The sequence below is a fragment of the Saccostrea cucullata genome, unplaced genomic scaffold (genome assembly GCF_032062105.1).
Source record: "Saccostrea cucullata isolate Sc308-1 unplaced genomic scaffold, CSIRO_AGI_Scuc_v1 ctg2287, whole genome shotgun sequence".
Classification (NCBI taxonomy): domain Eukaryota; kingdom Metazoa; phylum Mollusca; class Bivalvia; order Ostreida; family Ostreidae; genus Saccostrea; species Saccostrea cuccullata.
Window position 1 is genome coordinate 84,329 of NW_026918818.1, and position 13,001 is coordinate 97,329.

Genomic DNA, 13,001 nt, shown 5'->3' on the forward strand with positions numbered 1-13,001 from the left:
AAGACTGAAACAAAATACAAAGATTTTGACAAATCTTTACATATGCCACAAATTTTTCACATAAATTTAATCACTGATAATTTAGAAATAATCATTCAACGTTAAAGTCTGATTCAAAGAAAGTACAGTTATTACTTGGAATAAAAGAGGGATTTATATTCCAATCACAGCTTGTAAAGTATTTTTTCTACTTCTCTTTACAATAAAGTAACATCCATATAAATAAAATATCAATCTTTTAATTAAAGCAAAATTTTGTTTATTTGGACTTGATAATGATTTTAAATCTTCGTCGTCATCTCAATTTTAGCATTCTGTTACAGATTTTTACTTAGCAGAAGACCACTACTGTCTAGTAAAAAGTTTGGGCTTTAATAAAAGAAATCATTGTCATGAAAGGATATCCATCCAGAACATTCATCACACTAGAGTTGCAATAACGAGAATTTTTGCTTTTGAACTTTCGGATTTAAGATGCATTTCCCGTGCGTGAGTTGTAGGTGTGAGTTGTAGGTTCCAAATACAGACCAAAGGGGTTCCGTAAAGTCCAAGTTCCGGAAAGTCAGTCTGATTAAAACCATGCAGCCCCCTTCTCCTAAAGGAGAAGGGGCTGGTTTTAATCAGACTGCCGGAAAGTGAAAGTTCTTGTGAAAAAAGAACGTCCTTTGGTGGCACAACATGTCGCAAGTATAACATCTATTAACAGCACAAATGTCTCAATGATCTATATATTTCAAGGTTGCTCTTGTTTTTGGAAGTCAACTTTAAAATAGGTAGTGACTGTTCCCTCGCCAAGCCAAACCAAGCACAAGAAGTGGAATGTATCAGACATAGTTTTAGGCTTCTAGATTTTCTTTTCCTTAAAAGCAGTTAATATGTGTTTAATTTGCTATTGATATTTAATACATATTTTTGCTATTAAGAGCCTGTTCTTGTGTCATTGAGCGAGAGATTACGATATACTTGAGGGGCCCTTGTTGTTCGTGTCGCATTCAGATCCTCATATGTATGATTTTCAAGATGGTCTTCAGAAGTTCTTTGTTGGGAAGGCCCTCTGTCACTAACCTCGTATGAAGACTTGTCATTTTCTTTCTTGTTCTCGTTCTTCCTAAAGCGGGTAACGTCTCTCTTCCTACAATGAATAATGTCTTCGTTTTACTTTCTTATAATAATTTTCTTAACTTTAATAATTTGAAAAACAAATAAAAAACATATTGGTATCTTCTTTAAATATCTAAGTAAGAATAAAACATGCAAAAGGAAATAAGCAGTGATTTCATTATAGACTAAACTTTTTAATGATATATTTTATATGGAATGTAAAAGCTGGAGAGAACGAAATGTCCCTTTCGATAAGTGTCCTCTGGCTTATCATTTGATTTTACTGCCTTTTTAAAAAAAATGAAACATTTTAAATGATGTCAAATTGCTATATACTTACATTTTTGTTTATATCTATTTGCAACCATCTCCCTCACAAATGTAAAATGCAAATGCTGGCTTAATTTCATTTTATATAGTTTAAATATACCAATTCTTGCAAAAACTGTATACGTTGCCATATCATACTTTTACTTAACAATATCTATCATTACACATGTTGTAAAGTATTCTTTTAAAAAATGTTCTATTGGGTATGAATTTAAATTCATCACAATTTTTGCAAAAACCTATGACATGGAAGGATGGAAATACATTTTTTGCACAGAATAATTTGATGGCATGTAAAATGAAATACAAACGCTTCGACTCCACGCGTTGAGGAAATCATAATATAGTAAACTATTCCTTATTATTATATGATTGAATAATTTCCATCTCTCTGATTGGCCGAGATCCAACTATGTTAGAAAAATATTACGTTGTATTGACCTGCACGTGACGTTCCAGGTCAATACAAGGATTTATTTCCTCTACATTGATCTAAAAATAAACTGGGGAATTCCAAATTGATACAAATTGTTTTAGAAAGCTATTTAAAGGACTATGATTTTTATTTTCCTGTGAACAAAACATCAGCAAATATATATTTTAGGTGAGGGTGGTAAGAGGGGATGCAGAGACCCCCCTCCAATACTTTTACTGAACAACAATTTTTTTTTTTACTTTTTGGCAGTCAGTTTTCCCTGATAATACTCCTTCCTTTCAAAATCTATCCTATAAAAAGATTGACATTATATATATTTCTTTCATGGCTACTAAAATTGATTTTAAAAAAAAATTGATACGACTAGTAAGGTTTATTAACATTTTAATTCTGTTACTCTCTTGTATTTGGCTAGGACTTAATAAAATGCAAACAAGTAATGAGCTGTATCATTTTATCAGTGAATCATATAATAAAACAATTATTGCTTCGGGCTCGGTGAATATTGTACTCCTCAGATGCCTAAATCATTGTATTGCCCTAACAAAAAAATACTATAGTTAACTATAGTTAACTATAGTGAGAACTTTGACACTTTGAAAACTTTGATTTACTATAGTGATAACTTTGACACTTTGAAAAACTTTGACGAAAACTTTGACACTTTGAAAAACTTTGACGAAATCTTTGACACTTTGAAAAACTTTGACGAAAACTTTGACACTTTGAAAAACTTTAGCGAAAACTTTGACACTTTGTAAAACTTTGGCGAAAAACTTTGACACTTTGAAAAACTTTATCAAAAACTTTGACACTTTGAAAAACTTTGGCGAAAGATTTGACACTTTGAAAACTTTGGCGAAAACTAAGAAAAAGTTTATCGTAAACTTTGATACTTAGAAAAAGTTTATCAAAAACTTTGATACTTTGAAAAAGTTTATCAAAAACTTTGATACTTTAAAAAACTTTATCGAAAACTTTGACACTTTGAAAAATTTTATCAAAAACATTAACACTTTGAAAAACTTTATCAAAAACTTTGAAACTTTGAAAAAATCGAAAACTTTGATAATCAAAAAAAACTTTATCGAAAACTATGGCACTTCAAAAAACATTATTGAAAACTTTGACACTTTGAAAAACTTGGCGAAAAAATTAACACTTTGGAAAACTTTGGCGAAAACTTTGACACTAAGAAAAACTTTGGGAAAACTTTGATACTTTGAAAAACCTTATCGAAAACTTTGATACTTTGAAAAACTTTATCGAAAACTTTGATACTTTGGAAAACTTTATCGAAAACTTTGACACTTTGAAAAACTTTGGTGAAAAATTTGACACTGAAAAATTTGGTGAAAACTTTGACACTTTAAAAAACTTTTGCGAAAACTTTGACCCTTTGAAAAATTTTGGTGAAAACTTTGACACTTTGAAAAACTTTGACGAAAACTTTGACACTTTGAAAAACTTTGGCGAAAACTTTGACACTTTGAAAAACTTTATCGAAAACTTTGACACTTTAAAAAACTTTGGCGAAAACTGTGACACTTTGAAAAACTTTGATGAAAACTTTGACACTTTGAAAAACTTTGGCAAAAACTTTGACACTTTGAAAAACTTTGATGAAAACTTTGACACTTTGAAAAACTTTGGCGAAAACTTTGACACTTTGATTTGCTATAGTTAACTATAGTAAACTATAGTTAACTATAGTAAACTATAGTTAACTATAGTGAACTATAGTGAACTATAGTTAACTATAGTGAACTATAGTTAACTATAGTATTTTTTTGTTAGAGTGACCTCAAAAACCAGCAATAATTGTATAATATCGAAATAACTATAATTCTTCATCATTTTTTACAAAATAATTGCTTTTCAAATTTCGAAGCTAATGAGTTCAAGGACAAGGGGATCACGCGCGTGACACCTGATAAATTTTAGTTTATTATATTTTATGGGAAATATATTATTTTACTAGGTAAACTGCTCTTTCAGGGATTCTTCCTACTCTGGGTCAACAACAATTGCTCAATCATATGTTCTTGTTTTTTGTTTTATTTGTTTTCTTCCTTTTTGCTGATTATATTTTATTATATAATTATTTTTTTCCTATCCATTTGTTAATATATATATATATTTTCTTATCATTCCTCTCTCTCTCTCTCTCTCTCTCTCTCTCTCCCCCATGTACCAATTGATAATCTACTCTTCATACATTTTTTCAATGTTTACATGTACTTGTAATTGTACCTTGACCTATGGAGAGAACGATCATAGGCATTTATGCCTTCTGTTCAATCCATTTCTATATATGAATAAAATATCTTTAAACTAAACACCTGATGATACCTTGGATCGTCCGTGTGATATATTAATGATATGTGGCTTCACGGAATTTGATCATGTGACAAAGAAGATCTTCAACATGAAATTGTTTCATTTGTTATTCAGGTGTCACTGCTTTAAATACGCTCCTCTAATCTCCACTGGTACAAATAAACATACCTGATGAAGTGAAGCACTACTAAAAAGCAAAATCCAACATTGATCAGTAGAGAAATAATCAAACCCGCTGTCAACCCGGCTATGTTGGCTTTTTGGTCACTGCAAAGGCGATTAAAATCTACTATGTAAATAAGAAAAGAAATTACATGTAAAAAAAAAACCAGTAAATTTTAACATCAGTTATAAGGGAGAAAACATCCTTGTATCTTTTTTTTGGACAATTCAATCATAATCCACTTTCAGAAACATTGTTAGAGTATAAAAATTGTTGTTTGAAATACAAAATACAAATTGATCTTGACATTCCATAAAAAGAACCAGTTATTTTTCGTATTAAGCTAAATTATAATTGCCTGTAAAAATATATATATACATTTGTCTGAATAACATTGAACTATCTACAATGATGTACTATGATACTCATACCAACAACGCTTTGTTCATCGCAGCGATTTCCTCGAAATTCGTCAAGGCAACCCCGAGGACAATTTCCGTTGACATTGTAGCAGGTATCGTTGTTAAAACAGTTTCCACTACAGTTCTGTTCACAGCCTCTTCCATACGTGCCAGATGGACATACTGAAAATGTGTGCTAAATGATGAACTCGTATTGTTTCTGTACTTGCAATGCAAGTTCTTAGAAATATTTTTACATTAATCATTGTCTGGTCCTTTTTTTATTTCTTTGATATACTGTAAAAGCACAAATATTCGTGGGGGATTTAATTTCGTTTATTTCGTTGTTAACAAAATTCAACGAAATTAAATCCCACACGAAATTTTATCTGACTATATATTGAATAGGGTTAGTTTTAAAACAACGAAATTAAATGCACACGAAATTATTTTTGATGACAAAACAACGAAATTTTATGCCCACGAAAATTTGTGCTTCTACAGTATTCTGCAATGAAACCACAAATATTTTACTCTTACCCTCGTACATGTTTTCGTCGCTCAAGTCACTTTAAACACTTTGTATTTTATGCACAGATGTATTTCTCCAAACTTAATTGCTTGACGACATACAGGATATCATCAATATGTTTTATAAATTGAAATTTAAAGGTTGAAAGAATTATGGAAGAGAAATACATTATGATTTTTAATTGAAAATTTATGTTCATATATTCAAAGATTAATCCCCCCTCTTCTACTGGACAATTTAATACTGTGATGACGTCATGACAAACACAATGAGTCTATTAAGAGCAGTAATTTTTTAAAAGATACAGTGGTAGGTTTTGTTGTAATTCGATATTCATACAGATCTTGTAATATTAAGTACTTCATAATTTTGTATTAAAAGAAGCTCTGTTTCTTTTGCGTGGTCACAGTAAATTCCAGAATAATTCTTCTCATATCTTACTTTCATTACAATCATGTCCCATCCATCCAGATAGACACCCCTCACACTGACCAGTCACGTGACTACAAGAAGTATTATTTCCACAATGGTCTGTACATGTTTTCTTGCATTCGGCTCCATATTTTCCAGCTGGACAAGCTTATAACATGAATTGAATTTTTTTTTATACTTTTATATTTAATAATACAGCCTGTTTAAATAATATGAGATTTGGCATAAATAATAATCTGTGAGGATTCTCATTTTTCCTCATTTTTTTCTTTTTAAGATAAAATTTAATCATTATCATTTGTATTAGTTGGACAAATATTTTTAGAATGTGCATAGATTCAATGAGCAGATGTTATTCTCAGTACCATTAGTCAATTGTTCGCATTTTGTGTTTTACCCTCATAATTTTGTACTTAGAGCTAGGAAGTGTTTCGAGATTTAGATTTAAATATCCCTGCCTGACAGTCTTCAGTTTTTAAAATAAGAGAAATTTCTTGTAGGACAATTTGGAGAAAATCTTTAAAGCTAGGTAAGGACTACTTGAAATTCGGTTAAATTACAGATGATTTTTGTTGACTCCTTTGCATATTGAACTCTCTCTATCCCTCTCTCCGTAGTAAAGAGATTTATGAAATGATGTATATAGATAATAATAAATGTCTTTAATTGATGATTTTCTCAATCTTACCATCGAGACACTTTTCCCCTATCCAACCGTCTTTACATCCAGCACAGGTACCATTAGTTATGTAACACCTTCTCTCTTGACAATTAGAAGGACAGGACTTGTTACAGAAACTTCCATAAACACCATCCTTTTTACAACCTTTGAAACGTATGTATGTCTTTCAACGTCTCTCGTCTTTTAGAGTAATATTAATTATAATCTTATTTTTAAATAAATCCAAAAATTTTGAAAGTGTATACATTTCATCGCAAACTGTTTACAAATGAAATAAAATACAGTATAATTTGTCCAAACCGGCTACCGCCGGTTCCATAAAATTTGGCCGGTTTAGACAGAATCCGGAGTGCAGGAAAAATGCAGGAAAATATCAATTTCGAAAATTTTGTTGTTTATTTACAAGTACATCATATACATATTATAAATAAAATTAAATGATGAAGTCAATCAATATTTTGGAGTCTAGAAAATATTAAATAGTCTCACATAAGTTACTACTATATTTTCTTATTTGTTCACAAATTTTGAAAGTCGGGTGAAATGTTACGGTACGTCAATCAAAATATACAGGCGCGCATAATATAGGCCTACTATGTATCAAGCGGATCGGGTTTCGCTTGTCAAAGACCTCATTCAATGTATTAACAGTAATGCACAATTATTTACGATGTGCTAATTATAAGATTGAACTTTTAATTTTTATGTAAAAAATTACGTATTCTCCCACAGTGTTATGGCGCCATTTTTGTAATGCGTTCGATTTTCGATCCCGATTCATATTTTGATTTGTAAATCGCGTACTACATATATTTTTGTGCTGATGTTATAATGTGGTAAAAGGAGTTAAAACAAAGTTAATTTTTTTTTAAATTGTAATTTAATAATATAATACATTTTTTAAATGGGCTGTGTCACTGAGTTCGTCTCATGGCACTAATCATGCTAATGTAAACACGGATTATCACATCCACCGCGAAAGGTGTTAATTGCTTTGAAGTAACTCAGGTGTGGCCGGATTAGAGGGAATAATTACCATTAATTATGAGCAGTTGGGACCAGTATGGCCGTTCGGAATACAGAATAGACAGTATCCGGACTACACAGAATTTTTTTAAATGAATTTGTTAAAGAAGTGCAAGGGACTAAAATTTATAGACGGAATGGACAAAAGTCCGGAGTACTCAGAGTCCGGATTAGACAAATTTTACTGTACTTTGTACTATAACTTCACACAGCTGTGTAAATGTTTCTTTTGGATTGACCCCTTTTGGATACGTCACGCCAGGAACTCCTCTTTCGTTATAGAAAATTACGTACCGACCAAAAGAAACACACACATGAGTTACATTGAGTTCGGGTAACTCCTGCCCTGAATGACTGTAACACAGATAAGCCTCGTGTAGGAGACTGAAGTCTGTACTGTTAGAGATGTAGAGTTTGTATCCATACATACGCTCTCTCTGTCGTTGTTCTATATTATAACAAAAAAAAATAAGTACTAAGATGTCATAAATGTAACACATTTTACATGTATTTTGGAAATACCGAAGGTCCCAAATTGTATTCTCTTATTTTAAAAACCGTTGTATGTGTTTATCAAGTAAAATTTATTGTTGAAAAAAGCGTATTCATCAGAAGGAATTCCTAGTGTGCATATAACTCACTGTTTAGAGATTTCAACGGCGTTTTATCAAATGACAATATTGTATTAACATTTGCTGTGTTTTTATGCCTAAACAACTTTGAAATTGATTTGAATGTTATTATGTGTGTACTCACGCACAAAAATTATACGTAGTAGTTACCCCATATAATACTGTTGGTTATGTGCATATACCCGATGGGCGTGTTAATAATGACACGAGGGAGCGTAGCTCCCGAGTTGTCATTATGACCACGCCCATCGGGTGTCTGCACATAATCAACAGTATTATATGGGGTAAATGACTTGTACCATAGTTTTCAAAAATCATTCATTTGTAAGTCAACTAAAATTATAGTCGGACTGATTCATGTGATTGAAAAATTAGGTGTTTGGTTTCAATGATACATGTAGATTTTATATGATTTTACGCTCCTGCGTGTCCTTATGACCACGTCCATCGAGTGTAAGGTAAGTGAATTGTATACTACTTTTCAAAATTTGATCTTATGCTATTTAACGTTTTTCTCGAGAATTTTTCACACGTATGTAGACGTCATCTCTTGCCGGTGGAGAGCTACAAATTTTGTCCTACTCTAGGCACTTATATAATTTGGGCCAGTGAGCATGCATTGAGGGATCTTTTACGTGCCGGCAACTACAAAGTCATGGGGCCTTGATTCATACGGTCTCATCCGAAGGACCGGTCTCCACATTCCACAGTGGGATTCGAATTCGCGACGTTAGGATTAAAGAGTTTGGTTTCAATGAGATATGTTGATTTGATTTGATTTTTTTTCTCATAAATTTAATTTCAAACGTCAAAATCAAATTATTGAAATATATTATAAATTTAATTTTTTGTTAAGCCGATACATACTTTGTCGTGCACAGTGGTAAGTTGATTGAAATTTTTGTTAAGGATTTTGTATATTTCAAGTTAATGAAAATTAGATCTTTGATCGGCTAGATCCGCAATCGAAAACCTAATTATTAAGCACAGTTATGTTTATGTACCATGTTTCCTTTGTTGGTTATGAAAAGGATGATATTGGAATCTATACTAATGTAACATCACCCTGGTCAACGCACTTTAAAAAAAAATGTAAAAATAAAATGAGAAATAAAACAATAATAAAACCAATCTATTTCTGAAGAATTGTTTTCAATTGTTGACGAAAGTGAAAGTTTTAATGCCGTTTTTGATTGATAGTTATTACATAATGCTGACCGTTTATGGTAGGTCAGTCGGAAGAGCGCTCGCTTTGTGATCGGGAGGTTGTGAGTTCGATTCTCGGCCGCGACTGACCTTAGTCGATAAAAAATGGGTAGCAACTGTTCCTTCGCCTTGCGCTCAGCACTTTGAAGTAAAAGTTGCGGGTCCTTCGGATGAGACCTTTAAAAACCGAGGTCCCGTGTCAGCGGCAGCCGTTGGCACGATAAAGATCCCTCACTGCTCAATGCCCCTGAGTGCCAAGTAAAGGTCAAAATTTGAAGCCCTTCACCGGCATATGTCTCCATATGAGTGGAAAATTATCGAGAGGGACGTTTAACAATATACAATCATTTAATACATATTACATAATGATGTCTCCAATTGATAAATTTACTTTTTTTTTACACTCATCAATTTGGTACAACTAGCCCGCATGATTGTTTCCCTTTAAAATTGTGCATGGTTTTATAGTTCTTTTGTCCAGACTACCTGGGCGGAGCTATAGAAAAGTGTGGGTTATGTTCAGATAACCCACAATTTTAACGAAAGAAATCGCACCTAACTCTGGTACAAGGCCGAGTTAGCCACTAAATTAACGGGTCCTGGAGTGTCCACGATTGATATTATAATCATTTTATTCATGTTACATTTCACTGATCGATACGCTAACGCTTCAGTTGAACATTTAATTGTGTTTGTCATTGGATGTTTCTATTTTGACATTGTCAATCGTACTACTAACTACAAACTATGGAAGATTTTTGCGCAAATTATACTAGGTTTCGAAGATTGTTTTTTATCTTACTTTGAAATCTTCGTTAGGGGTGTATTGAATGAAAAATATGGAGATATTATCATTAGAACAGTATTCAAGATTAAAAGTCCCTAAAACAATACAAAATAGGAGCAGAGCAAACGCGGACCTCCAAAACATCGGAGATGGATCAGGTGTCATGGAGGAGTGAGCATCCCCTGTTGACCGGTCACACCCGCCGCGTGCTCCTTGTCATGACCGGGAATAATAGAAAAACCCGTCGTCAATTCAGTGTATGAATAATGGCCTAACAATTAGTATGAAAAGCGTCAGTCAGCATTTGACCCAATGGTAAACTGTGTTTGCTGACAAGCTAAGGTCATTGTATCGACCATAGAACTTCCCAAATTATGACTTTATACGAATCTGCTTAAGGTAAGTCACTCGTCTGCATTTTATAAAAGTTCCTGCAGAACCTCTTACTTAAAAAATATTTATTAAAATTCAATTTTTATAAATATTTATATTCAACAATGTATAATTTTTAACATTCATCGAAAAAACTGCTTAAAAATCTACAAAGAAGCAAGATTTATGAGGGACTATTTCTTGTGGTGGAAGGATATTCAGATTTATTAAATTTTATTAAATTACTGTCTTGAAATGTTAGCCTCACATACTTTTACACGGAGGATATTTTCCGTTATGATTTTGCAGGAATATTTAATATAGGTCTTAATTTATATTTTTAGAACAAGTTTTACACCTTCCCTCAACAAACTTTGCCAAGAAATGAAGATATATTAAAGAAGCCAAGATAAAATTTACACCATTTTTTGCCTGAAAATCACATATTTTGACCAATGTTTCAAAATTAACATCAATGACCCAAACTTTTTCTCTCATTTTTTTAAACTACTCGATATTTGTGACTGATCAGCACTTAACTCCTAAAAAGCTTGATATAAGAAAATATTTTATTGCCAATTTAGTTTTTTAATACCACAAATATGTTATTTTTTAGTGCAAAAAGGTCACACAATAATAAAAGCGCATTAATTTGCAATATTTGTTCAATGATAAATATTATTCAAACTATTTTATGTAAAATAAGATTAAATTTATAAACGTAGTAACATCTGATAAAATAAAATTAGAGATAAAGTAATAAATCAATTAGTTAAAATTTAAGTGCAAAATGGTCAATTTAATTGTACAATAGATCAGTAAGATGCACACTGACCCCCTATTTTCTCTGCGATTTTGAGTCATACTATATGAGTACTAATCCAAAATATACTTCCCAAAAAATCCTTGATTTAACAAATTTTACGAGTGACTTACCTTAAATTCTTGTTACATCAACTTTGCCAATAATTTACCCCGTTTTAGAAAATTGTTCAAACGTAGAGCATGCTCTTGCGTATATAATCAACTGAGATATGTGTTTTTATAATTTTTTTGGCAATCAGATGCTACACTACGAATCTAAATGGTGAAAAGAGATATTGTCTAGTTTCATGGTGCACAAATAATAAATGATTATAGTTTATGGAGTTGCACAGTGGCACTCTTGCCCAGTTCTTAGGCCTTTCTCTTTTTTTAGTTTCCGTTATTCACTTACATAGAGAAACAATTTCAGTCATTTTAAATACTAAGAATCAGAAAACATTTCCTTCCCTACCAAACATTTATGACTTTATGACTTTCTGAATCAACATACTTGATCATAATCCAGTGCACCGCCTGCGTCAACGCAGCCGCCATGTTTTAAAAGTTGGATTTCTACCCGGTGTATAAAACGTTATAAAATTCATATTTGTGAAAGTATAAACACCCAAATTTGAGGAAATTAGATTGTAATACAGTATGAAGAATTTGCATTTGCACTAAAAAATATAGAGTAGTAACTTTTTCGTTGGATTTAAAGTGTAACATACATATTTTTAATTGCAACTTGTGGATACTGCGCCGCCTTCGTACACAAGAGAATGAAATGTATCATTTAAATAGGGTTAATTCATGTAGTTATTCAATACCTGTACAGAAAGGAGTTAAAGATTTTATTTTTTTTTAAGTATTTCATTAAATAGATCTATATGTGTCAATTCATATATTTCTTACTTACCATATTCGGTACTATAAAGTCTGTAATATATCTCTACGTCAAAAATACTTTTGACTTTTTGGAGATCCACATACCACCATGCTGGATTAAATAAGTCTGTAGAAGAACATGTGTATATTGATCTATCTACAGCATTCGCAGCTACATCTATTTTGTGACCGTAACCTTGCATTGTTGGTTTGTATGCCGATAAATCGTCTAAAATACCCAAAAAATTTGTATCAGAAAAAGATCTTAAATTACAGAGCTTTGAATGTAATAAAAGCAAGGCCTATGAAGAGTGCAAAATCCTCATATCAATATATTAGTGACTTAATATATATATATATATATATATATATATATATATATATATATATATATATATATATATATATATATATATATATATATATATATATATATATATATATATATATATATATATATATATATATATATATATATATATATATATATATATATATATATATATATATATATATATATATATATATATATATATATATATATAAATATATATATATATATATATATATATATATATATATATATATATATATATATATATATATATATATATATATATATATATATATTTATATATATATATATATATATATATATATATATATATATATATATATATATATATATATATATATATATATATATATATATATATATATATATATATATATATATATATATATATATATATATATATATATATATATATATATATATATATATATATATATATATATATATATATATATATATATATATATATATATATATATATATATATATATATATATATATATATATATATATATAT

At 30.5% G+C, this 13,001-nt stretch overlaps 1 protein-coding gene across 1 annotated transcript; it reads right to left on the reverse strand.

Annotated features, from left to right (window-relative positions):
- Positions 1-420: 420 nt before the first annotated feature.
- On the reverse strand, positions 421-12,332 carry LOC134271705 (uncharacterized). The gene is made up of 8 exons (XM_062753917.1): positions 12,161-12,332; positions 7,634-7,891; positions 6,424-6,561; positions 5,745-5,882; positions 4,802-4,954; positions 4,376-4,496; positions 964-1,132; positions 421-696 (listed from the first exon to the last, which is right to left on the reverse strand). The coding sequence occupies exons 1-8, from the start codon at positions 12,330-12,332 to the stop codon at positions 421-423; spliced, it is 1,425 nt and encodes a 474-aa protein (XP_062609901.1).
- Between the last annotated feature and the right edge of the window lie 669 nt (positions 12,333-13,001).

Bases quoted from the DNA above. Each gene is read 5' to 3' on its own strand.
- LOC134271705 (XM_062753917.1), bottom strand. From the start codon at position 12,332: ATGCAAGGTTACGGTCACAAAATAGATGTAGCTGCGAATGCTGTAGAT. The intron at 7,892-12,160 runs GTAAGTAAGAAA...GTTATAATATAG, and splicing joins ACTTTATAGTACCGAATATG to AACAACGACAGAGAGAGCGT. The intron at 4,497-4,801 runs GTATGAGTATCA...TTATTTACATAG, and splicing joins CGATGAACAAAGCGTTGTTG to TAGATTTTAATCGCCTTTGC.